The sequence below is a fragment of the Hemibagrus wyckioides genome, linkage group LG11 (genome assembly GCF_019097595.1).
Source record: "Hemibagrus wyckioides isolate EC202008001 linkage group LG11, SWU_Hwy_1.0, whole genome shotgun sequence".
In the NCBI taxonomy this organism is placed as follows: Eukaryota; Metazoa; Chordata; class Actinopteri; order Siluriformes; family Bagridae; genus Hemibagrus; species Hemibagrus wyckioides.
This window is the reverse complement of record NC_080720.1, coordinates 12,468,704-12,495,815: the sequence shown is the minus strand read 5'-3', so window position 1 is coordinate 12,495,815 and position 27,112 is coordinate 12,468,704. Positions and strand designations below refer to the sequence as shown.

Below are 27,112 nucleotides of genomic sequence, written 5' to 3'. Positions count from 1 at the left end.
ACCACTTCTTTCAGCCCATGTTAACTTGGAAAAAACTGTTGAAATGGCTAGCTGTATTTATGTTTATGTAACATTAGCCACTGTACATGGCGTGATGTCTCAAATCTCTGCGCTGCTTAAATCAAATCCTTGTCTGGGGCAACTGATGTAAGACACACTGACAGGTTAAGAGGGAAACTTTTGGTGTGATGATAAAAAATTTAAAGGCACCATCTACTGTTAAGCAATCTTGTTATATTAATAATGTTGCTAATACCTTGATGAAAGTTCCCCCTAAAAATGATTAAAATAGCATTAGTTAAAATCCAAAGATTTCCTCTTACTACAGTAAACCTTCAGCAGGCTCTTCATCAGCTCTCACATCAATATCTAGTGTAGCTACAGTATCTGGCCAGCAGCTTTCAAAAGGAAAAGGGAAAATGCATGATCACACTTGTTTAATCCTGTTTCTCATCATAGCAGCTGGTAGCCAATAAAATTTGATTACACTTTATGAGCACAATCGTTAAAAACAAAACTGTATATCTATCTGGTAAAACAATGTTATACATTCAAAAACTACATAGAAAAGCCCATATAAATTATCAAATAGTTTATTATAGTTCTGTACTTTATTCCGTTGTGAAATCTGTCAGCACAAAAGAGTTTTGTGAAGTTATTTTTACATTGTTCTTATGTCCACAGCAAACCTGAAGAAAGATTAAACTAATATCAGTGTTTGGTATGAATCCACATTATTGTTTAAAAAAAGGTTTTAGTGAAATAACAAAATTTCAACAAGGCATTTTATATATTCACAGAAAAAAGAAACATTTTCTGGCTAGTAAATATAATAGACATACATTATGTATCAAAAAGAAATGTGTAGTGAGTTAACAAGTGGGGTAAGTTATTGAGTTTAAATTCCAATGATGCAAAACTATCCATGGCTCTGAGGTGTACAGAGCATAACTGGCCCCTCTCTTTAGGTTAATGGGCTGACCTTCATCACTCCTGTGTTGATCCCAAAACTGCTAACCATTTGTGTGTATCTGGTCATTCATATATCAAGAATAAAACAGGCCGGCAAGTAGCTGTCATGAGATTTAGCTAAATGGTTTGGAAATGGCTACAACTACAACTAAACTTGATTACAAAAATTAATTCAGTTTCTGATTTACTCAAAGTCAAAAATCTCAGCCTCTTTTTCTTTCCAAAAGGCAAAACTCCTGTCAATGTATTTGCAGATTTCATCATTGGTCAAGCTGCTGAAGTCTCCACTTCTCATCAAAGTATCTTCCTCATCCGGGGTTGGAGTCTGGACAATCACTTTGGGCACTGGCCTTATCTCTGCCTTTGGGCTCTTCTCCAGACTTTTCACCTGTGGAGGCACCTCACTAAAGAACTTAACCTTAATATCCTCAAACCCATCTTTCCATTCCCTATTTCCAGCCTCAATATCTTTGATAACGGCCTTGTGGAAATCCCGCACTGTCTCCCAGCTAAAATGACCCAAATGGTCGAACACCTCAAAACACAGCAGGTGCCTCATCTTCCTCTCATCAGCTGAAAGGTCCTGCTCAAGGATGTGGAAGTAACCAAGCATGAAAAGATCAAGTGTCAGAGAGTCATATTCAAAAGGTGCTCCATTCATGCGGGGCAAGAACTGCTCGGGTGAATAAAGTGCCTGCTGGCGATTAAGCCTCCGGATTTGCCGAGATGGAACAATTGAGATCATGCTTCTCCAGTTGCCGATCATTTTGTTGATGGCACTTCTCTGCTTTAAGAACTGTCCCAAAGACCCATGTTCTATCATCTTTTTTGGTGAGATATCCAAACTTGCTTTGCGCTGAACCTGACTCCTATCTGGCATCTCAGAACTGTCTAGGCTGAGCTTCCTTTGGGCATTTTTCAAAGTTACAGCGTAAGCAGACTTCTTCCAGTGTCCCAGGAAAAGGACCACAATACGCTCCTTGCGTAGGCTAGTGCTCTCCATAACATTATTGAATTCATCACAGTCACTGGATGAATCATTTTTATTCATCTCTGTTGGCTCATCATTCTCTGAGGGTCCTATTGAGGCACTCTCAGGTATTTCTTCCTCTTGCACACACAGCTCTGTACTATCCAAATCCTCAGAAACTGGATGACCTTTATTCTCAAAGTTGGACTTCAAATTGCTCACGGATACTCCAAATTCTTGAATCTCATGTTCGATTTCTGCCCTCCGTCCCCGGGCTGAATTTTGCCTCTCAAGGTTTTGAGAGAAGACAGTCACAAGTTCAGAGTTAGGCATTTTGGAGGAAGACTCATCAGTCAAGTTAGTCATAAGCAGGGACATGCTCATGACTATTCCAGATATCCGATTACACCACACAGGCAGTTTAACCTGTGTGTTAGGGTTTCTGTACTGAGTATTGACTGTAATGTTGACAATGGGTGCTGGAAGAATGTTCCGGAGTTCCTCCACTAGGCGAGCCAGCTCCATCTCATAGCCCTTGCAGTTTTTTTGCATGGAGACACTTTGGATCTGCTTCTCCAGGTAGATCAGATCATCTTCAGTTAGCATCTCTCCAAATGGACCCAGTATGGCATTGTGTGCTTGAGAGTACCTCCAGCTGTCCATCTTTGTATATCTGTTCCCATTCTCCTGTTAAGAACATGAAGTACAATATGGGCATTCTCACTCCAAAAGATTCTGTGAGATAACATTAATACAACTGAATAACATATTAGAACAGACCTTCCTTCTTTGGGCTTCATCATCCAGCAGTCTAGCCTGCAGCTGCCGCACCATCACTTGTCTCTTCCATTCAGCTATAGGCCTGCCCTTCTCATCATGAGTTGGCACCAAGTAGTCAATATCAGATAGGTTAGCCTCCTCTGTGGGTAACACTACCATCTTATTCTGAAAGGTGACAACAAAATACAGCACATTTATTTATATATTTTTTGTATCAGTACAGACTGTTATAGTCATGATACATATTACATATTAGAATCTAAGTAGTATTTTTCAACCCAAAGGTAAAACCATTAACGGCTTCAGTTTTTTAGACTAAAAGCAAGCAATTTCTATACAATATTCTTTTTAAAAGGATAACACCTGAATGTACATACAGCAGGAGTCAATCGCTCTGATAATCCAGATTTTCTCAGAGAGGTGATTGATTTCATATCTCCCAATTTCATTGTTCCCAAAAGCTTTCTCCCTTTCTCTGGAACCGGTTTACTGGAGTTTAAGTTCTTCATCACTGTAAAGACATGAACATTAATTCCTCTTCTCATATGTTTCCGCTCTTGCTCTGATCATATTTACACAGCCTGATTAGCATTACTCACTATGGTGGAATTAAGTCATTAAGTGAAATTAAGGGAGGAAGAGTCAATAATGATGTCAGGTCCCATAAGCAACTTTCAGAGGTAAAATGGGGGTGGGTGGGTGGCTGGTTGGATGGTTGGGTGTTGTGAGGTGGGGGGTCAGGCTTAGTGGGGATATCTCACCCGTGTTGGCTATTTGGCTGTGCAGAACACTGCTGGTCAAAGTTCTCTTAGAGGTTAGAAGGCGAGGCAAAGTGGACGAAGGAAGAGTAGGAGCAGGTGACTGAGTCTGGTGGCAAGCTTCAGGGGTGTCCTTAGTTTCATTCTGCTGGAGAAAGACATATAGAGCATAATAATAATAATAATAATAATAATAATAATAATAATGTAGTCTATAGTAGCTAGAAATATGTGCAATGGGTTGTTTAACACTATCGCCACTGCCATCTGTCATACACTAAAACCCTAACATTTAAGGTTTTATAAGCAATAAAATGCTAGAAGTATAACAATCATCCAGGGTTTTGTTCGAAACATTGCCAATATCAGATAAGCTGCTGGGTGAGGGAAGAAGTGTTGCAGTTTGACAGAAATATTATCAGCTTTCAGATTTTAACTGCCATTTAATGACAGTCTTCATAATAGTTTATAGGTTTTGGATATCTATTCCTTAAATGTTGGAACCAGGTATAAAGTATGTGCTTCCATTTCAAGAATATTTTTTAACGATATCATAATCATAAGCTCATGAAGCCATCATCATTATGTTCACTGTTCCATCTATTGATTCATTGTATGGTAATGCCTCTGGGAATTTATGAATCAAGGCTTTTTACAGTATTATAAAATCATGTTTATAGCTTCTATAGTGCAGTGCTGAGGAGGATATTAAAATCAGCACAAAACCTTTTGTAAGACCACAAGAGATGAGACATACTTCCATATATTCTAAAAGTGACAGAAGTGAAGTAATAATGAGAGTAACCTTAAGGTTGTCCATGTTTCGTTGGGTTTCACTGATATGTCTGTAGTAATCTCCTGAGCTGGGCTTTCGTGACACCAATGGTCTTTCCCTCAGGTCCTCTTCCAAAGAATCACTCACCTTCAGAAGCTGCACAGAACCACAGGGCTAAAAAAACAAAACAAAAAAAACAAACAAAACAAAACTAATTAATTAAAAAAAAAACCCCATAATGATCTATTTTATAGAGTTACATTACTCTATTTTATACAGTAGAGTTATTATTACTAACCTTCATGCTGGTCTAGAGTATTAACATTATTATTATAATGAATGTCTTATAATATGCAGAACCTTTTGTTAGAATTGACTAACAAGAACACCCTGTCAATAATAATAATAAAATTAATAATAATAAAAATCTGAATACTGTGCTTTTTATCTTTTGAGTGGCATACGTAGGTCTAGCCTAGGCAGACCTGACTATATGCACAATTAAAACATAATCCAATTTTTATAAAGATCTAATATTATAGCATCAAATTTTGTTTCTTTGTTTGCTTTAAAGGCTATAATAAAGATAATAATAATGGTACTGTTGCTACCTTACAGCTCCAGGTTACCAGGTTTAATTGAATTTAATTTCCTCCCACCTCACCAAAGCATGCCAGCAGGCAGACTGGCTACTCTAAATTGCACCTTGTTGTGTGTGCACATAGTGCCCTGAGATGGACTGGCATCCAATCCAGGGTGTATTTCCATTTCACCCCGTCTTCCCAGAATAGGTTCCATGATTACGTGATTATCTATCTATATATAGGCTCTTAGTTACTGAGGGCTGTAAATTATTAGTTTTATTAGGCATATTTTACTGAAGGAAAGTTGAATTAAGCCTAACATACTACAAAAAATAGCTCAGAGAACAGCTTTATTTTTAAGATGTTAGGCTCAAGTCCAATATCAGTGGGAAAAAAAAGTAGGTTTTGGATTTGGACCATGTATGTGTTGAGCCGTTTAATGCATATAGACACAATTTACATGCAATTCTTTTTCAGAGCTTACGTGTGCATTTCCTACCCGTTAACAAAGGACACAAAAGCTACTTGAGGAAAAGCTCCTCCTTGTGGAGAATTATCGACCTGCCAAACATGAAGCTACAAGCCGGGATCATAAGGTGTGCATCATCAAAATTATCAATCCATTGATTAATTACATCATAAATTCAGTGCAGAATGGATTAAATGTGTTTCCATAAGAAAAACATACTATAAAGTCAACTTGTGCAGATATTTAATTAAGATAAGTATTAAAGCAGCCAAATTAATGCTATGCCTAAACCTAATTCTAAACATAACTGTAACCTCAGTAACCTAAATGAACCTTTTGCCTATTTTCGATTGTTTGATTAGGTATTATGTCTTATTTAAAAAAATGTATTAGTTTTCGTAAAAAAAAAAAAGCAGATGACCTAATAGGGGCCAGCTAAATGTCCCCTCAAGGTCATGTCCCCACTAAGAAATAAAAATATGCCTATACACACACACGCACACAATCACACACACATACACACAAAACATGAAAGGGAATGCCGATATGCAGTAGTACACTGATGTTGCTCATCTCTATGTGGTGGTTCTCCTTGTTTCCTCTTTCACATGGTCCTTTGATGTCCAAAGATCACAAAATGCTCTATGACACTGCTCGGATGCAGCCGAGGACAGACTTCCCAGAAGTCGTGCAATTCAAAAATAGATAAACAGCGGGGGAAAACATGGGTTATGAAGAGTAGAGGCAAAAAACCCCCCCAAAAAAACATTATCCCATCCGTTCTTTCAGCGACCTTTTCACATCAGTTCAACGTCCTCACTCACACTCATCTGCTCCTACAAGTGGCTTTAATCAAAGCCAGTGGACAGCGTAGTGCATTTGGTTCCCATTAGCTAACACACTCATCTGCAGCTAGAGCATCGAACGCTAAAACCCTGCAGCCCTCTCAGCCTGCAGCCCTCTCTTCTCTACCTCACAGGCCACACAGGGACCGATAAGAAATTACGAGGATGAGGGAGGCAGTAAATACTCCGCATGTGGCCTTGCCAGTGATGGACAAGATGTTTACAGTGGGATCATTAGTGATAGTGTTATATTATATTGGAGGCCCTTAAAGGGAACATGAGGTTATACGAAGTTGAAGCAAAGTATAACACATTTGTGTATGAGGAGGGATATATGGCAATATGATAGTGAGATTCTTATAATTTATATCATACTCCTTAACATATCACAGGTACTGTCAACTGTTTGTCTAATTAAAACTGCAAAGTAATATTAATGTGATGATTTATTCTTAGAGCAGTGTGTGTATTGGGAGATAATGATATTTGAGTATAAATCAGTGTACTGTGACAATTTGAATTCATGTATTTGTGTGTGTGTGTGTGTGTGTGTGTGTAGTGTGGCAGTAATTGCTTATAGGTGTGCATGATCAGTAAGATGGTGAATGTGACAGTCTCTGTAGTAGTTGGGTGTAGTGTGTTGGGAGTTATTTTCTGGGGAGTGAAACTGAACACTGTATCTAGTATTGATGTGAAAGAACATCAATACACCATATACACCCTCAAAGGACTACCGCCATGTTTTTTCTAGGTGTTCCCCTAGATCTTAGAATTGGGTGATCAGGGTTGCAAGCATGATATTCTTGACAAAGCACGGGGTGAAAAATATAATGGGTTGGGGTCCAGCACCTTTCCTCTGGCCTTTGATTCCTTGTTTTTACCTTCTTATTACTTGACTCCTGTGATAGACAAAGGTGCTTGTGGTGGGGATAGCTGGAGTTCCTTCAGCAAGGGGCCTTGGGGTGACTAGAATCAATGATGTAGGTGCTGTGTTCTAGGTGTGACCAGGTGTCCACAACTGGTGACTCTGTAGGGTTGTCATTCAACAGAAACATTGAATGTTGATAGCCTAGAATGCATTAGAATGGTGCGATATTATTATGGCTGAATAGTGGAGTGAGTTTTGGGTATACTCTATCCAAAGATAGAAAAGTGACCAGACCTTCTGATTGTTATAACAGAATGTTCTCAAGAATCTCTTTATTTCTTGGTTTGTACTTTTGCCTTTGCCGTTGGCTTGGAGCTGGTATCCGGAAGGCAGAATGACAGACATTCCCAGTTTCTCCATGAATCCCCTCCATAGTCATGATGTGAATTTGGCTTTCCTGTCCCTCACAATATCCATTTACATTTACGGCATTTGGCAGATGCCCTTATCCAGACTCCTCATCCATGGCTTGGGTCTCTGTGGTGGATAGGTGTAGATGAAACTTGGAGGCAGTGAGCACATTAATTGTCTTTGAGTCCAAGACTATGGGGAGCTTGGCAGTGATGGTGAGGAGGAGAGAGGTTTGTTTCTGGTGAAAAAGCACTTACTTGGAGGGTGAATGATTAAACATAATGATTATATGAATGGATACATTTTTATTCATTCATTTGTTTGCTTGTGTGTTTATTTGTTTTTCTTTAAGCTTTACAAGTTCACAGCTATGAAATGTATGTAGATCATGAGACTTGATCATTGACATAAGAATACAAATACAAATTCAATATGAGACATTGGAATTAGAAGCACAGTAACAGAAATGTGATATATGTATCTTAGAATTTCAACAGACAGAAGTTGATAGATCATGCAGTTGCTAGGTTATTGTATATACCTATCATATTCAAGCTAAGAAATGCTGCTGCAGCTGATACACTCATACCCGCATAACACTCACAGCTAAGAATGGTCTGTCAAACCAAATAATACATGGGTTTTATATATTACGAATAGGTGAATCTACCAAACATGACTGAGACGAACAAAAGTCAGATCTAAACTTATACATTCTCTCACTATACCCATGCATGGTGGTCAGAGCTTGGACCTAGTATCTTCACACACCGTGTACATAGTAAACTCTTTGCTTTAAAACTTGGTAGCTTTAAGACCACCCACCATTGTTAAGATGAGGCCAAATTATATAATCTTAAATGATGTTTATACCTTGAATCGGAAGAACTGGTGCCTCGGAGAGTGAATGTAAGAGGAGTAGAAATGCTAAGGAGAGCCTAATCTAAACCCGCTCTTTGTAAACACATGGGTCATGTTAACCTCATAAAAAGATGATAAAAACAGGCCTGCTCTATGAGCTATGTAGATGGCACAGGCAAATTCTTTCCATATCATCACTTCCCACATTCCTATGTTACATTTACACTTCCTGTATTCAAGCTGTCTGTATTCAATATGGCAGTTTTTTCCACACATTTAAACACACCAGACCAACAACAGTCCATATGCATCAGTTTAAGGCTGAACATCCCCAGAAGTCTGTGACGTAACTTCAGTTATTGTAACATAAGACACTTTAAAAACAATTGCCATTGATAGCTACTAATTCTCTCGTTGTTCTTGATTAGCAACTAATGGTAACAAACAATCACAACTGATATCAGCATAAATTTATTAAGCAATAAAATTGTCTTTAGAAAAAAAAGATACTGATATGAGAACAAAAACATGTTATGTTATGTACAGAAGGTGATAACCTGGACAAACTCTAGATAAAATGATTTGAAGACAGTAACTCAACAACTCACCAACTCAACAGCAATATGTAACAATCAATTTCCTTTGTAAAAAAATATGGTCTGAAAACAATTACTTACCAAATTATTCTCCACAAGTTATCCACAGAGCTGTAAATGACAACTCTCTAACACACATTCTGCAGCTCAAAACCAGACACTACTTCACACCATCAACAGCATCACTAGTGAGATGGTACTGCATCCAATAAGCAATTCACTCTGATCGGAGAATGTCCTCAATAATTAACACAGTGGATTGGATGGCCAAGAGTAACTCTAATGTAGGATTAAACCAACAGCCACATGCAAACAAACAGTGGCTCTATGGAAAAGTAGCAACGGAAGTATGTCTAATCAGCTGAAGAGCAGATAGACATCGAATCTGCTTTCCTCTCCTCACACTCCTTGGCAGCTCTGGCCACATGTGGATTAGGCAAATAATTACTAATGGAAGTAATCAGTAATTATTGTGCTTATCTTGGAAGAAAACTGGTCCTTTTTAGTGACTTGGAACTGACAAAACTGTTAAAAAAATTATTAAGCTAATCAGCTACTCTAACATTGCCAATTTATTCAGTGTTGCATTCAAGACTAAATGAGTTCCAGCACTAAACATCATCTGACATTAGGATAAAAAGACCACCAAAACGGTCTTCTTAGAAAAAAGGTTCCATCTTTCACTCCTCAGAGTTCTTTGGTTTGTAATTCTTGGGGAATCCTTAATGGTATACCACTATAGCAACACTACATTATGGGGATTTCCTGTGAGACAGGGTCAAAAATAGAACCAAATTAGGAAGCTAAGATTCCTTAATTCTTCAAATAAGAGTCCTTATTTCTAAAAATGCATAAATGTCAAGAAATAATTGCAATGAAATAAAATGGTTCACACTTTGTTTGTCCTCCTCTTTTTGTTTAACTCAGTTGCATTTCAGAGTGTGGCATGGCACTACACCTAAATCCTCATTACAGGCACCATAATGGACCTCTTGGCACGGCTGTCTATCCTATTGTGCCCAGTTCCGACTGGCCTTCCTGGTTCAGATATCGCAGATCAGTAACAGGCAATTGAGTTTTTTGAAAACGACATGATAGAGTCGGATAGAAGTTCTGTAAGAAAATACATGGTTACTGAAATGATCAGCGGAGTGTAATGCAAGAACAGGCTATTCAGATCCTTGATAACTGAATGATCTACTGAGGTGATTATGAGTTCAACTCTACAGTTCAGTGGTTTTACTGTATATATGACCAACAACACCAACCTCAATGAAGCAACAGGAGGCAGCATATCATCTACCACTGAGCTGCCCAGACCATTATTTTGAAAAGTTTATTCAACACACCTGGCCCTTATGTCTTTCCATAAGGCCTGCATTAACTGGATCAGGTGTTTTAGGGCAGCGGATCTCTAGAAAAGAGTATGAAGACCCATGATACAGTGTCACTGTCATGCTTTACTAGCCAGGCATGCCTTTCATTTCACTTTGTTCTTGGGACTCTTGCCAGCACACAGCTGTTCCAGGAAGAATATTTGGCCCACTTGTGGTAAACTTGATTTTAACATAAATATCAGAACACTAAAGTATGAAACAATGAGTGTTCTTGTAATAAGACTGTATGCTTGATAAAAAAATATGTTTGATGATTCTGCTTCAATAATTAAGACCATGTGAAAGGCAGAAGACAGTTCCGTTATCACCCTCTAGTGGCTAAGGCACATTGTACTCACTGTGGACATTAAACACTGAGATCTTCAGGTCAGATATCATTATACAGTTAATATGTTTTATATTTACTACCATAAATAAATCACTGAAACACAAAATAGAGAAAGTAGCACTCTGTTCTGCTTTTCACGGTGCTGGTCATTTTAAATATCCCTTATGCGTCACCACCAGCTGGACAAAGACATAATCATGGGTGGGTCAGCCATATGAAAGATGCTCCACAAAAGAGTTGTTCCTTGCCAGTAGAAGATATCCAAGGAATAAGCAAGTGGAAGTTACACAACACTTACTTTCTCTTAAAGCAATTTCTTCCGCCTGCCACACACTATAATTAGGAAGTTTTGTTAAAAAAAAAATACATCAGCACATTCTCACATACTCTTCATTAACATTATGAAATGGTATTCACATATCTCTCACAGGTCGACATTTCACTTTGAGAATATATTTAAGATTTTGCTGTTGTCTCACTAACTAGTGCTGTATGAATAAGCCCAATGCTGGATTTTATATCTTGTCAAACAAATAAGCCATGTCTCTAATTCATAGCATCTAAGGTCAACTCACATACTGTTGGCCAATAACATATTGTTGGCCAAGCTGCCATTTTTCAATCACTTTCATTGGTGTTGCTTTTAGAAGCAGCTGGTCTCTTCCATTCCAGGCCTAGTGGGAAATGAGGAAGGCACAAATTTGTGTTGTAACTAAAATTTATGTTCTGTTTTTTTTGTTTTTTTGTTTTTTTGCTCCAACATTCAGAGTGGTGGGCTACGTTCAGGGATGGTGACCTCTTTGGGATGAAACCAAAACATGTGGAAATGCCTAGCACGCAACTCTCTGGCCAGCATCCCAAACAATCTATTACAAGCACCATGAGGAAATGAGAAGGTCTGACCCAACCATGTTAAGTAGGAACAAAGCCATAAAAACCACAAGCCAATGTGCAAGTACGTAATACAGAACAGAATATATAGGAATATATATCTCGTTTCTAGCAAATTATGAAACTTGGTATTTTGGAAGACTAAGGATTGGATCAGAGATAAACAAACAATAACATGACCACACTGTGTAAACTACGACTGCAAAACTGAGACAATTCAACAGACACTTCATAAAATACATTTGCTCAAGCCATTATAGTCACATGAACCAAGTCTTACTGAAGTGAATATTGCCAATTTGACATTCTCTCGTGCCAGCTTTAACATTTTGCTCTTTTCTCTCACTTGTCAGGTTTCGGCTGTGACTCTCAATTCAATCAAATTAGCATATTCCTGTGAGAAACTAGACTTGGTCCATTCACACTAAAATGTCATTGGCCAAGATGAATCTCTAGGTAACATAGTCATTCGCACATAATGTGGCTCTGGTTCATTTTGTGCAAATGCTCCACACATGGAATGAACTTCAGAGAAGCTTAAAATCAGATTTTCCTGCCAGTGTAATGTATATTTATGACTGTAGTTCTGTCAGATTGTGAATCCTTTATTGAAAGGATCGGTCTGGCTTGATATTAGCCATAGGCAACTTTCCAAGTATTCTACATTGAGTCAAGTCTTATATTTGCTTCATCCTAAATGATTAAACAATTAATTAATTAAACAAATAATGAAAGTGTCTCTCAGCCACATAAATTTCCCTGAAAGATGTTTAAAGTAAGAAGAAAGTTTATATATACATTTATGTTTTATATTTTTTATTCTTTTATGTTTGTATCACATTTGCACTATTGTAAAGTTGCTGGGCAAAAGATTTTATTTCAGCATTTAAACTGCTGTACCAATGATTTTCCCCTTTCATCATTAGGGCAAAGAGGCTTTAAGGTAAGGAAAAGTTAAAAAAATCAGGTGCACATCTAAGGCCTACAAACATCCTACACTCTAACCCTGTTTTGGATCAGATTTCTGCTTCCAAGCAGTGGAACAGTAAAAACTCTGAAACTGAGCTGCGTGGATCCCGTAACCGGCTCTACCTTAGCCAGGCCAGTGGAGAGAAGGTAACTGATACACTCACAGAGTGTAAAGAGTACATACAGCAGCATCAGATGCCTCTCCAACCCCCCTGTGCTAATTAACTCCCTATTGTTCAGAGAGGGTGGATTATTTCCAGAGTTAATCACCTCAGCCTTCTATCAAGATATGAGCTACAGATTCTTCATTTATTCATTCACATCCTGTCAGGAGCATGCTCAAATCAACTGAAGTAATTATGCACGCTTTCGCTCTTTTAAGCAAACGCTTAATAGTTTAGTAAGAATTCATTTCATATTTTGGATCAATTAAAATCCATCTATATATTTTGTATTTTGTAATAATTTCTATTTCTATTTGCTTTTAGTTCCGCTCCCTCACACATAAAATATTGTTGCATCATGTCTAATTAGAGCAAGAGTGGTTTTGGCCTCTTTGGATTAGATCAAGACTTTCAATAAAATGAATTAATTTCTAGATTCACTATTACCCTTTCCTAAGTAAGAGTATTTTTTAATGGTTGATAAAATGATGTCATTTAACCAAAAATGCTAAAATAAAGGGTGTTTAAAATGTTTCATTGATCAGATAGTTGCACTGATTGCACTTTTCTAAATAAAATGTATATGCTACATTATAATTGAATGGGAACAGCCTACAAATGACCTACATTTAGTATATGTGGTAGCTCAGATCGTTAATGCTCTGGGTTGCTGATTGGGATTGGGATTCAACCCCTAGCACTGCCAAGCTGCCACTGTTGGGCCAGTGAGTAAGGCCCTTAACCCTCTCTGCTCCTGGGGGGTCATTGCTGACCCTGCATACTGACCCCAGCTTCTAAATTTGGGATATATAAAAAAAATATTTCACTACGCTGTAATGTATATGTCTCAATAATAAAGGCTTCTTCTGTGAGATGTGCTAAAACCAAAAAGCACCTACACCTGCTGCATACCATGTGGGCCTATGAGATGTGAGATATTTTTTTTGCTTTTATTTTATTGCTTTTTTATTTTATTTTATTTATATACTATTTGCTTAACATACTTAACATACATTGAATGGGCTTAAGAGTCCTGAAGAGTCTTTGGAGGCCACCAAGTTTCATATAGCACTCCAGCATGAAAGCTTGAGTGAAAGCAAAAGTGCCGGACTACACACTAAGACTACTTCTAGACGGGGTTTTGGCCCAAGCAGCTGCATCGATCAAAACAAGTAGGGTGCCTGTAGGGGCTTTGGGGTCAGAGGGCAGGTGTAACTGAATATGGGGTTTTACAATTTCCATGCAAGCTTTTATGCAAGGTGAAACAATTCCATATGGCAGGATAAGAATCTGGTGTGGGAGTCTTTCTGCCTAGTTTTAATGTCTTTAAGGTTATTTAGATCATAGTCATTGTGATCTGTTAATGTAAATTGCCATTTTGAAGTTCAGAAAGGCTGATGCTGGCTGTCTTTAGCCTCAAAAATTTAGCTGCACTCACATTTTTTAGCATTACGGTCATGAAAGGCATAATGTTGAGGCTGACACTGGGTTAAGCCAATAATAACATGCCAAAGAAAATGTAAATATACTGTAAAATAATATCTAGAAAATTATTTAGAAAATGACATACTGAACTGTGTTAGTATGTCTGTAAAAAATAACACATTAATCAGTAACAAAGGTAAAATATTTTTGGTTTCAAGTAAGTAACAGTATAGTTGAACTTTGAAAAACTGTAACATGCAAATGTGGAAAATATAAGAAGAAGGGAAATAGGGAGAATGAGTAAGAGAGAAATTCAAGAGATAAAGATCAGGCATCTTTACTTAGAAATAACCAGAATTTTAATTTAGTTATTCAAACAGTCACTGCTGTTTCCTGGTGAGGTTTGTGGTAGATCTGGAGCCTGGAGGCAGAAATACACTCTGGATGTGATGCCAGTCCATCACAACACAGCACACACTTATTCACATCTAATGACAATATAGCATAGCCAAACCATATGCAAAGTTTTTGGAAGTTCCGGAAAACCAGATAAAACTCACATGGACATGCAAAGAACAGGAACTGCTCACCAGTTGCTTCACCAATCTACCCACTTCCCAACATTTGAACCATTATTGTGTATGAAAAAGGCCTAGATGGTCAAGACAGTTCTCCATGTTTAAAATTCATGATAATAAAGTGATTTTGTTATTGTTGTTGTTGGTTGTGGTGGTGGTGGTGGTGAGTTTTCCGGGTATGTGTACTGACTGTACCAACAGATTACACATACTCTAACAAAAAGAGTTGGCTTGAATGACTTTGTAGACAAGAGTAAAAAATGTCATCCTTACGTCTCTCTCCACAGAGCGCAGGTACCTGGCACACTCATAGTGCCCGTTATATTCAGCCAGATCTGCTGAAGTGAAGCCATCTACATCTCTCTCCGAAGGGCTGACCCCATGGTTTAGAAGTATCCTGCAGCACTGAACAAATTGGAATTCATCAGTGATGCTCATTAAGATCAGGATATGATTTCTGACACTGACAATAGCACTCCCAGCTTCTTGGGATGCCTTTATTATCTCTAAAGAGACAAAATCGGGGCTGTACCTCCATCTCCCCATTCTCAGCTGCATCATGTAAAGGAGTGCCACCCCAGTCATCTTTGATGACCTTTGACCCCGTGCGCAGCAGCCTCTCCAGTATGCGACAATGCCCCCCACTGGCAGCAAAATGCAAAGCAGTGGCCCCCTCGTTATCCTGACTCGACAGGCTGACGTCTGTGAATGAGGCCTACAAAAGCAAGCACAAGTTTAATATAAGTTTAACTGACATTGATATGAGGATGACGTAAAGTGCAAAGAACCTGGTGTTTCAGATACACATCAAAACACTGACTGGGGGCTATAATTCTGGATTGAGAGCACAAGCAGTTCAATTAGAATAATAAAGAAAAGCTCAATTGTATGTGGGACAAGCAACTATGGAGACGATTTCCTTCCAGATAGTAAATCATTTCCATCATGAACTAATATTGCTTCTCTTGTGATATGAGGACATTGTGCCACGTCAAAAAGCAAAGCCTTCTTTCCATCACTTTTACACACTATCACTTGAATCTCTAATAAAAAACAATCAGCAGGATATTATTTTTTTTATTAATCACAGATGATTCCATGACGGAAGTGAATGTGAATTGCATTTCATTTTTGCCAGTGCGTTGCCATTGTGCCAAACTGAAATGCAACCATGAGATGAAATAAAAATAAATGATACTACATTGTATCTTTCAATATCAATTAATAAATTCTATACAGATGATAACAAATTCCTATGTCCTTTCAGAACTAGACAAAATATTCCAAAATTAGTCAGTGAGTAAAAAATAGTACCATACAAGGCATGTTTTGTTTGCTATCAATATACAAATCATACATTCTTTCATAATGACATATCAAGTCTAGGGTGCCCTTAAAATACAAGATATGTAACTTATGAAGTCTATCAAAAACTAGCAAAGGGTCAAAGGTTTGAGAAAAGTTCCTAAACATTTGTCTGAAAACACTCACCAGCCAGACAACAAGAGAATAGTGACCCATGTGAGCAGCAGCATGCAGCGGTGTCATGCCATCCTGCGCTCTGAGATGCACATCAGCTCCACAGTCCTTCACTAGATACTCCACCACATGTAGGTGACCCTCCTGACAGGCCAGGTATAGGGGCGTGGCTCCCATGAAAGTCTGATGGTTCACACATCTGTCAGAGTGCAAATCAGCATGCTCACATAAACATACTTAAGATACTTAACATACGTAAGAGTCCATGACACATTATGCATTTTAAACATGTTGTTATTGTTTTTTTTACCTAACACAGAATCAAACACAATTCATACTGTTGCTTTCCTTTAAATGAACTAAGCACAGTTATACTGTAAAGCATCCCAGGCTTACAGAAGTCAACTTTATTTTAGCTGCAGATTAACATATTAAGACCACAAGTTGAGTTTCTCAAGATCTCTTTTGTGGCCAAAAAGAATTTAACTTGTGGCAACTATTATGTTTTAAAATGAGTGTGACAGAGAGGAATGGATCGAGTTAGGCTATTGTGGTCACAGAAACTTAAGCATGAAGGTCACAGAAAATATTACATTTTAGTCTTGGGATGACACATGAAAACATACTGGAGACACTGATACTGCTACACGGATATCATTAGCTCATGTCAGCTTAAGCTAATTCTCAGTGTGAAAGCATGTTTTTCCAACAAATAATTAACTGGAGGCATGTATTAAGGATGACTTTCCACAACATATTAAATCATGGGCTCAAGTTCAACATTCCTGGGTTGGTATCACATAGCCACAATATAGTAATAATTTGTGCCCACAAAGAAGTTAGTTTGTGGCCTTGAAGTATTAACTTGTGGCCTCAATATATTCTTTTGTGGCCTTTATATATGGTTTTGTGGCCATGCCTTATTAACAATAACCACCATGTTGCCTCAGCAGCCCTACACATGCCTAATATCACAATTCCACTATTTATAAGAAAGACGAGCTCAATGTTTCTTCCATACATCTAAAGGATTTCTTCCCTTACCTCTGCTCATTAGGTACGTAGATCCAAAATTCTCGAAAGTTGCTTTGTGACAAAATCACAATGCAAATAGAGTTAAACTGAATTAAACGGAATAATAAAAATAACCTTTTACCCCTAGAATAATACAGGAAAGTAAAGTCAGAAAAGAGTTTTCCTTAATTTGTTAAGCAATGAGATCAGATGGAAAAATCTTTCTACAGAGCCAAAGATTCCAATAATCTCACATGGTTTTCAGTAGATATTTCAACAAAGTCACACATTGTGCACAGATCTGCCAAGATAACGAGCTTCATGCTTATCTGCAACTCATCAAAAACAGAGCTCTAAATATGAACTCAAACTCTAAATATGAATTTCTCATCCAAAGTTAAACACTCTTCTTTGTTTCTGTGCTCTGAAGTAATATCATAATTATTATAAGGGGCGTGCTGTTTTATAGACGTGGGTTTATTCTGTATAGAAAATTCTTGTCCATAATCATCTGACAATATTTTATTAGGAATTTGGGGCATGTTAATGCTTATATCATAACACTATCAAATTCATTTTTCCTGTTGGTCAGAAGGGGTTTAGTAATTTTCGTAAGGTTGCAAGGCAAAAAACAGGTTTATTTATGTTTTCTGTATTTTTGGAGAAAAAAAGTCCCAGGGAGCCTGGAGTCTATCCTAGGGGGCTCAAAGCACAAGACAGGATACTCTCTGAACAGTGTGTGCCAACTCATTGAAGGGCATAATCGCACACAGACTCACAAAACCATCCATACACTATGGACAATTTAGAGGTGCCAATCAGCCTAGCAATCATGTCGTTAGATTAGGAGGAGGAAACTGGGGCACCCAGAGGGAACCTCAGAAGAATGAGGTGCAAATGCAAGAGTGGAAGGATGAGGGATGTTCCAGCATGAAAATGCCCCAATGCAATAAAGTGAGGTCTAAAATTATATGCTTTGCCAAAGTTGGTGTGGAACTTGAATGGCCTGAACAGAGCAATGGCCACAACACCACTGAAGTCCTTTGAGACGAATAGGAACGGCAACTTTGTGTCAGACCTTCTTGTCTGACATCAGTGCCTGACCTCACTAATAATCTTGTTCCTACAGCCATATTTCAAGATTTACTACAAATCAGGTGAAGTGAATAACACTGATGATCTCCTCATCATGGCACCTGTTAGTGGGTGGGATATATTAGGCAGCAAGTGAACATTTTGTCCTCAAAGTTGATGTGTTAGAAGCTGGAAAAATGGTCAAGCGTAAGGATTTGAGCGAGTTTGACAAGGGCCAAATCCATCTCCAAAACTGCAGCTCTTGTAGGGTGTTCCCAGTCTGCAGTGGTCAGTATCTATGAAAAGTGGTCCAAGGAAGGAACAGTGTGAACCGGCTACAGGGTCATGGGTGGCCAAGATGCAAGTGGGGACTGAATGCTGGCCTGTGTGATCCGATCCAACAGACGAGCTACTGTAGATCAAATTGCTGAAGAAGTTAATGCTGGTTCTGATAGAAAGGTGTCAGAACACAGTACATGACAGGTCAGGGCTGTTTTGTCAGCAAAAAGGGGACCAACACAATATTAGGCAGGTGGTCATAATGTTATGTCTGGCCTATTTTTTCATCTAAGATTTGTTGAGTTACAACATATTCCCAAACCAGATCTAAATGTATACTGAACTCCACTTGCACACATGCATAAAATTCCTCTACATTGAGGCTATTATTTTTTCCCTTTTCCCTACCTATGGTTGATTTCCTTTACCCTTGTGAGCCTTTTCACAGTTTCACTCAAACATACTCCTTTTTCTCTACTGCCACATGCCTGTTCAACTTGTGTGGCCAGCAAAACGATCAGATTTACTGAACCTAAACATGACATCACCACTTCACACTGAGACTTAAATAAAGCAGACAGAAAATGCTTTTCCAACCATACAATGACTCCTTCAGTGGGACTATAGCAATGCACCAATAATTATATACTGTCAAAGGAACCTCTCAGTTAATCCCAGTGGCTTGGTGGTAAGTTCATGTGATCTCTTGACTGTGGTTATATCCAACCACATCCTGAAGTTAACAAGCTATAAATTGCCACTCAGAAGTATACAGTATCTTTATTTCTGCTTATCATCTTGTGTGAGTTTATGGCCTAGGTGGAATCATATCATTATTAACACCTACTGACTCTTAAGAAATCTATACAAACATAAAAGCTATAATTGCTATATGCTCTGCAGTATATTTTCCAGCTTTGCCTTGAGATATAAAGCCATGATAATGAAAATGGATTGCATTGCCGTACTTCACTATGTGCTGGACTGTAAAAATAGTAAGCAATTAGTTAACAACCATCATTTATTATACATCTGCTATATTTCAGTCGCTGATTACTTCTTCTTTTTTTTGACTCCCAGTGCAAACCAGGGAATTTCTCACACCCCACTGCAATCAAGGGCAATCAGTGTAGCAGTTTGTTGTTTCTATACAAAGAAGAAGACATATGCTCTCCTCCATTTGTGCCTACCCATCCATTACAGTCTCAACTTTTTATTCTGAAAAGAATCCTTTATTGAAAACCGCTATATGAAATCACATATGGACATATTTGTATAAAAAAAATGAACATAATTAAAATAATGAAATCAATTTCAATTCCTGTTGGAACACCACAACATGGAGATGTTCAATGGGGGAAATACTATTTTCCCTTGACATGGTTAAGGTTCTACTTAAAACCTCTCCTCTAAAGGGACAAGCTGCAAAATGGAGTGTATTCTTAAAAGTATGCCAGTTGTACTCAGGTCAGTATGCATTAGTAGATCTTATACGAAATTTTAACTAATTTTAATTTTTGATTTCAGCTGTATGTATGTGTACGTGAGCATAACCTTTTTTTTACAGTCAGTCTCTTACCCTGGAGCTTGGCCTATCAAAAGTTTCAGACAGGTAAGTTCACCCCTGGCAGCAGCATAGTGAGCAGGGACAGCACCACAGTCAGTTTCCTCCTCAGCTCTGCCCCCAGAGGCCAGCAGCCAACCAACAACTTCCACCCTACCAAACCGTGCAGCAAGATGGAGTGCAGTGGTCCCTGCTTCATCCTGCTCCTGAAAGAACATCCCAGAACCAGAACAATTAGATTTATAAAAACTGGATAACCAAAACAGACACACATTAATGTCTGTAGAGTTTTATGGACAGGCATGACAGTACAAAAATGCAAGGAAAGAAAATTTGGTGGTGTAATTTATCAGAAACATGTTGTCTTTAATAAGCAAACAGAAAAGCATCTATGCTGCAGTGTATTAGAGGGACTGTACCATGAAAATCCAGCTTTATCTTAACTTTTTGAATGTTTTTTCTTTTCGATCACTGCTTTTTCTTGTCATGGTTGCAATGGTTCTTATCCCATGCCAGGAACATTAGGTGTGAGGCAAGAAATGGGATGCACAGTCCATCAAAAGGGCACTATGCATACACACACACACACACACACACATACACACACACACTGCTATGGGCATTTTAGCAACTTGCAGGTTTTTGGGAGGCAAGAGAAAAAAAACCTATACTATATCACATGAACCCAAACTCAGGATTAAACCAGGGACCCTGGTAAGAAATTCTACTCACTGTGACACCATTCTGTCCTCTTCATGTTCCATATAGTCCATATACACCGATCAGTTATAACATTATGACCACCTGCCTAATATTCTGTTGGTCCCCCTTTTGCTGCCAAAACAGCCCTGACCCGTCGAGGCATGGACTCCACTAGATCCCTAAAGGGGTGCTATGGTATCTGGCACCAAGAAATCAGCAGCAGATCCTTTAATTCCTCTAAGTCTTAAGACCCTCCATGGGCCCCATCTCACAACTTACAGGACTTAAAGGATACTTTTGATAGATACTAACCACTGCAGACCGGGAACACTCCAGAAGAGCTGCAGATTTGGAGATGCTCTGATCCAGTCGTCTAGTGATCACAATTTGGCCCTTGTCAAACTCGCTCCAATACTCTTGCCCATTTTTCCTGCTTCTAACACATCAACTTTGAGGACAAAATGTTCACTTGCTGCCTAATATATCCCACCCACTAACAGGTGCCAGCCTTATTCACTTTACCTGTCGGTGTTCATAATGTTATGTCTGATTGGTGCATGGACACTAAGCAGAAGGATTCTTTTCATGGGTGTGATTTCACTACCATGAACATACTGTATTTGCTGCATACTATATTCCCAGTACATACAGTGCATCCGGGAAAGGATTTCACAGTGCTTCACATTTTCCACATTTTGTTATGTTACAGCATTATTCCAAAATGGATTAAATTCATTATTTTCCTCAAAATTCTACAAACAATACCCCATAATGACAACGGGAAAGAAGTTTGTTTGAAATCTTTAAAAATTTATTACAAATAAAAAACGAAAAAAAAAAAATTGCCATGGCACTCAAAATTGAGCTCAGGTGCATCCTGTTTCCACTGATAATCCTTGAGATGTTTCTGATTGGAGTACACCTGTGGTAAATTCAGTTGATTGGATATGATTTGGAAAGGCACACAGTTAACAGTGCATGTTAGAGCACAAACCAAGCTATGAAGTCCAAGGAATTGTCTGTAGAGCTCTGAGACAGGATTGTATCAATGCACAGATCTGGGGAAGGGTACAGAAAAATTTCTGCAGCATTGAAGGTCCCAATGAGCACAGTGGCCTCCATGATCCGTAAATGGAAGAAGTTTGAAACCACCAGGACTCTTCCTAGTGTGGGCCGTCCGGCCAAACTGAGCAATCAGGGGAGAAGGACCTTAGTCAGAGAGGCTGACCAAGAACCAGATGGCCACTCTGAAAGAGTTCCAGTGTTTCTCTGTGGAGAGAGGAAAACCTTCCAGAAGAACAACCATCTCTGCAGCACTCCACCAATCAGGCCTGTATGGTAGAGTGACCAGACAGAAGACACTCCTCAGTAAAAGGCACATGACAGCTCACCTGGAGTTTGCCAAAAGGCACCTAAAGGACTGAAACAAAATTCTCTGGTCTGAGGAAACAAAGATTGAACTCTTTGGCCTGAATGGCAAGTGTCAAGTCTGGAGGAAACCAGGCACTGCTCATCAACTGGCCAATACCATCCCTACAGTGAAGCTTGGTGGTGGCAGCATCATGCTGTGGGGATGTTTTTCAGCAGCAAGAACTGGGAGAATAGTCAGGATAGAAGGAAAGAATGTACAGAGTCAGCAATGTACAGAGACGTCCTTGATGAAAACCTGCTCCAGAGCGCTCTGGACTTCAGACTAGGGCGACGGTTCATCTTCCAACAGGTCAACGACCCTAAGCACACAGCAAGGATAACAAATGAGTGGCTATGGGACAACTCTGTGAATGTCCCTGAGTGGCCCAGCCAGAGCCCAGACTTGAACCGGATTGAACATTTCTGGAGAGATCTGAAAATGGCTGTGCACCAACACTCCCCATCCAACCTGATGGAGCTTGAGAGGTCCTGCAAAGAAGAATGGAAGAAACTGCCCATATACAGGTGTGCCCAGCTTGTAGCATCATACTCAAAGAGACTTGAGGCTGTAATTGGTGCCAAAGATGCTTCAACAAAGTGTTGAGCAAAGGTTGTGAATACTAGTATAATACTAACCCTAGTATAATAAGTACTTATTATTCATTTTCTTTCACATTGTCATTATGGAGTATTGTTTGTAGTATTTTGAGGAAAATAATGAATCTAATCCATTTTGGAATAAGGCTGTAACAACAAAATTTGGAAAAAGCGAAGTGCCGTGAATGCTTTCTGGATGCCCTATATGTGAAGTGGCTGCTCAGTGGTTAAGGTGTTGGACTACTGATTGGAAGGTTTGAATCCAAGGACCACCAATCTGACACTGCAGGGCCCTTTAGTAAGGCCCTTAACCCTCAATTGCTCTGTTATATAAATGAGATAAATAAGTTGTTCTGGATAAGAGTGTCTGCCTAAATGCATATTCAATCATCAGCACAGACCAGGAGCTGCAACTTGAGTTATATGGATTAGAGGAATGGTTAAATGTTTGTGTTTCCAGGGTGCTGGTAAACAAAAAGTTCTATCATTGAACAGCCACCTAAAAGAGACAGAAAAAGACTTCGTGGTTGTCTGAAACGTATTTTGTTTTTCTTTGACAAAAGAAACAGTCTTTATCCTGAGCTTAAGTTTGTTTTGCATATTTTAGCCTTGACTTCTTTTTCAATGAGACAATACAGTGCAGGCTTTGCCAAACCTTTTATCCTGAAATCAATTCCAACAGCAAGCCCACCACCAGAAAGTAGACCACTTCATTCTGACACTGGGCTGTACTTCATAAACAAAACTAAATACGTGCTAGCCAGCTAGGTAGATTATTTTGGTAATGTCTTTGCCAATTCCACAGTCATCACATCAATAAAGATAATATTTGCACCATATTTACATTCAACAGTTTTGAACTAGCCAATGATCCTAGATATGGACAAACATCTGTTTTCTAGTATTAGCCTAGCAGTTAGGGGTTATTTATACAGTATATTCGTCTTAAAGACAGTAACGAAAACCTTCTGTTTAATTCTAAAACATAAAGAAAGGTTGGATGTCATGTTGGCATCCTCTGGCAGCGAGCATTCAGTACTCATATATACTTCTGCAAAACAGATCACTGAATTGGCCCAGAATCACATTCACTCCTCCAGCAGTGTAATCAAATTAGGGAAGTCATCTTTATTTAAGTGGGCAGAGGAAATGTTTATTAATTATTTAAGCCTCATACCACTTTGACTGTGTGTTGGCATGCATGGCCTGACAAAATAAAAGCTCTCATTCACATCTCTCTGACAAACTTCGGCAAGACCACCAACTTGGAATAATGTTATCGCTTTAGTGAATGATAACAAGGCACTTAAAACGTGTACTATAATCCAAAGCAGCTGGCCATAAATTTGATCAAGAGGTTGTTGAAGTTAAAAGAACTGGTTTGCATTAGTGGGAGAAAGGGCTGTGAGGTCTCGGAGGGGCCACATGGGCCGCACAGTCCTCCAATAAACAGCGAGCCCCCTTGGCCCCCATCTGTTCCTGATTAGAGCAGTCATGCAACACTACTACACAAAGAGCAAACGGAAAAAGTGCGGGTGATGTAACTGCACCATCCCCACTGTCCTGCAGCTGATTATGTATAGGCTTATATTTATAACAGGTGGAACAGCGATGTTTAGCTGTTTAGCACATGGGCTCACTGTCGCCTGAGAGATTCATCAAGCAAGAATTTTGCTTCATACTTCACATAACATGCTTTCAGACATGGAAATCTTGCCTACAAGAACATCAAGAAACTCACCACTGTTAATGATTAAACACATAAATTGTGCATTTTATGGTTAATGGATTGTGGACACTTAACAGTCACACTCATGTCTACTTTTTGTACATTCCATTCTAGATTCAGTACAGATTCAAGTTTGTTGCAGCAAAACCAAATATGAGGGGGTTTTTGCTAAGGTGTCCACATACTTCTGAGCATATAGTGTATCAAATAGGAGTGTGATGTCACTACACTGCCATATGGACATTTTAAATAGCTTAATAAAATCAGCAAAATATATATGATTTATAAGATATATGATGACTTGTAAGATAAATGATTTATATGATATGTATAACCATAACCCTAATTTTAAGTCAGTCTACTTACTAAATAAGCAGCCCATTTGGTGTCCCAGTGATATTACCTTCAAGAATGTGTATGTAAACACAGTAATATGTGTCCTTCACAACAACATACACTGATCCAGCATAACATTATGACCACCTGCCTAATATTGTGTTGGTCCCCTTTTTGCTGACAAAACAGCCCTCACCTGTCATGCACTGTGTATTCTGACACCTTTCTATCAGAACCAGCCTTAATTTCTTCAGCAATTTGAGCAACAGTAGCTCGTCTGTTGGATCGGATCACATTGGCCAGCTTTGTGCATCAATGAGCCTTGGGCACCCATGGCCCTGTCGCCAGTTCACCACTGTTCCTTCCTTGGACCACTTTTGATAGATGTTTACCCAAAAGAGCTGCAGTTTTGGAGATGCTCTGATCCAGTCATCTATCCATCACAATTTGGCCCTTGTCAAACTCACTCAAATCCTTACTCTTGCCCATTTTTCCTGCCTCTAACACATGCTGCCTAATATATCCCACCCACTAACAGGTGCCATGATGAGGAGATAATCATTGTTATTCACTTCACCTGTCACTGCTCATAATGTTATGGCTGATTGGTGTATGTGCATGTTTTAAAACAGCAACTTAAACACATTAATAAACATTAATAAATAAATTAATAAACACTATTTTGCTTCTCACAATCCAATATAACGGCACATTACCTTAGACTGGAATCACTAAAATACTCAGATAAGATAGCTTGTCTCATAGCTTGTCATTAGATGTAATGAATCATACATATTTTACTTCATATTCATTCACCCAGTTACTTTAACATCCATATGAAACAGTTGGACTATTCCATTAATCAACATGAAGTTAGATCATCCAAATTTTCTCCATGATTTCTCAAGGAAAAAAAAATTCTCCTGTTCTTTTTTTTCCTATCTTTTCAAAACATCTTAAATGTTATCCAAATTATAGATTGAAATTGGATTTTGAATTTTTTAACAATGCATTATAAGTAAATAAGTGCAATGTCCTTAATATTCTCATACTGGTCAACCATATTTCATGTATTTGCATTTTCTATGCTAAAAGAAATTTCAAACCTTTTACTTATTTAACAACTTATATTTTATTTATAGATTGGTTTACATGTATTTAATGGTCAAGTGCAAGTTCCTTAGAGTTGGATGTAGAATTTTGATGAAATAAATTTGCTAAGGCTAAATGGCACCATAATGAACCGTTTAAAGACAAACACATAATTATTGCAATGTCACTATAGTGTTATGTGTCCAGTAGGAAACTGAGATGTTGTGACTTGTTTGACGTAGTAGTGTATAACAGAAGCTGCAGATCATGTATACTCTCGGGTAACAGCTTAAGACAATTTAATCAGTATCTGTATCTGACAGACAAAAAACAAAACATACGGTATGGCATCCAAACAAGGAAATATATTTCCTCTTATTATCTTGCACAGTTTGATGTTTTTCTCGGCTAAAGTGCACTGATCTGGTGCATTAGAGTATAGCAGATTAAAAAATACAGAGCAGTGTGGGTCCTAGAGTAAAGAGAACCTCATATATCTCATTCACACTGCCATGAAAGCCCTAAGCTCACCTGCACACTGCATCCTGCATTCTGCACCAGCCACTGTAGCTCTCGTGTGTGGCCTGTAGCAGCTGCATCATGGACAGGTGTAGCACCATTTAGAGCCCGTCCGTTAGCCAGCAGCCCTGCTTCAGCCACCAGGAAGCGCAGACAGTGGAGCTGGCCACAACGTGCCGCATGGTGAACTGGTCCTGCTCCCTGAGCATCAATAATAGCTGCTTTCAAACCTCCAGCTGTGAACAGCTGCTTTAGAGTATCAACATCTCCAACACGAGCAGCAGTTATGGCCTTATGGAGCACCATCTCCCTACCACACGGTCCATCTGAGTCCAAACTAGACGCTCTCTAGCGAAGCCCAGCTAAACCTGACCACACATACACACACATGTCCAGAGCAAACTGACACCACAGTGACAGCCAGCTGGCAGGCAGGAGAGTGTGTGTGTCGATGGCGGATAGGTTCAGGTCAGGCTCAGTGAGCTGTTAAGTTAATGAAAGAAGCCCAGCTATGGCAGAAATGTGCAGCTTCTCATGGACCAGCGATCATTTTCATGCCCAGACTGACACATGCCACCACACGCCACAGGGCAGGAACAAACAGTGACCATGGAAATATGAGTACAGACATCTGAAGACATACGAAGGGTTAACAATGATCCGTGGAGCGTTCGCT

The 27,112-nt window shown here is 38.9% G+C and overlaps 1 protein-coding gene across 2 annotated transcripts; it reads right to left on the bottom strand.

Annotated features, from left to right (window-relative positions):
- Positions 1 to 576: 576 nt before the first annotated feature.
- LOC131361065 (espin-like protein) lies at positions 577 to 27,086 on the bottom strand. 2 transcript variants are annotated; one of them, XM_058401908.1, is made up of 10 exons: positions 26,449 to 27,086; positions 20,067 to 20,257; positions 16,133 to 16,319; positions 15,174 to 15,356; positions 14,915 to 15,046; positions 4,286 to 4,429; positions 3,484 to 3,628; positions 3,100 to 3,233; positions 2,723 to 2,887; positions 577 to 2,629 (listed from the first exon to the last, which is right to left on the bottom strand). In XM_058401908.1, the coding sequence occupies exons 1-10, from the start codon at positions 26,740 to 26,742 to the stop codon at positions 1,157 to 1,159; spliced, it is 3,048 nt and encodes a 1,015-aa protein (XP_058257891.1). In that variant the 5' UTR covers positions 26,743 to 27,086; the 3' UTR covers positions 577 to 1,156. The 2 variants fall into 2 exon arrangements, with proteins under 2 accessions (XP_058257891.1, XP_058257892.1); XM_058401909.1 differs by having other exon boundaries at positions 3,484 to 3,625.
- Positions 27,087 to 27,112: the final 26 nt, after the last annotated feature.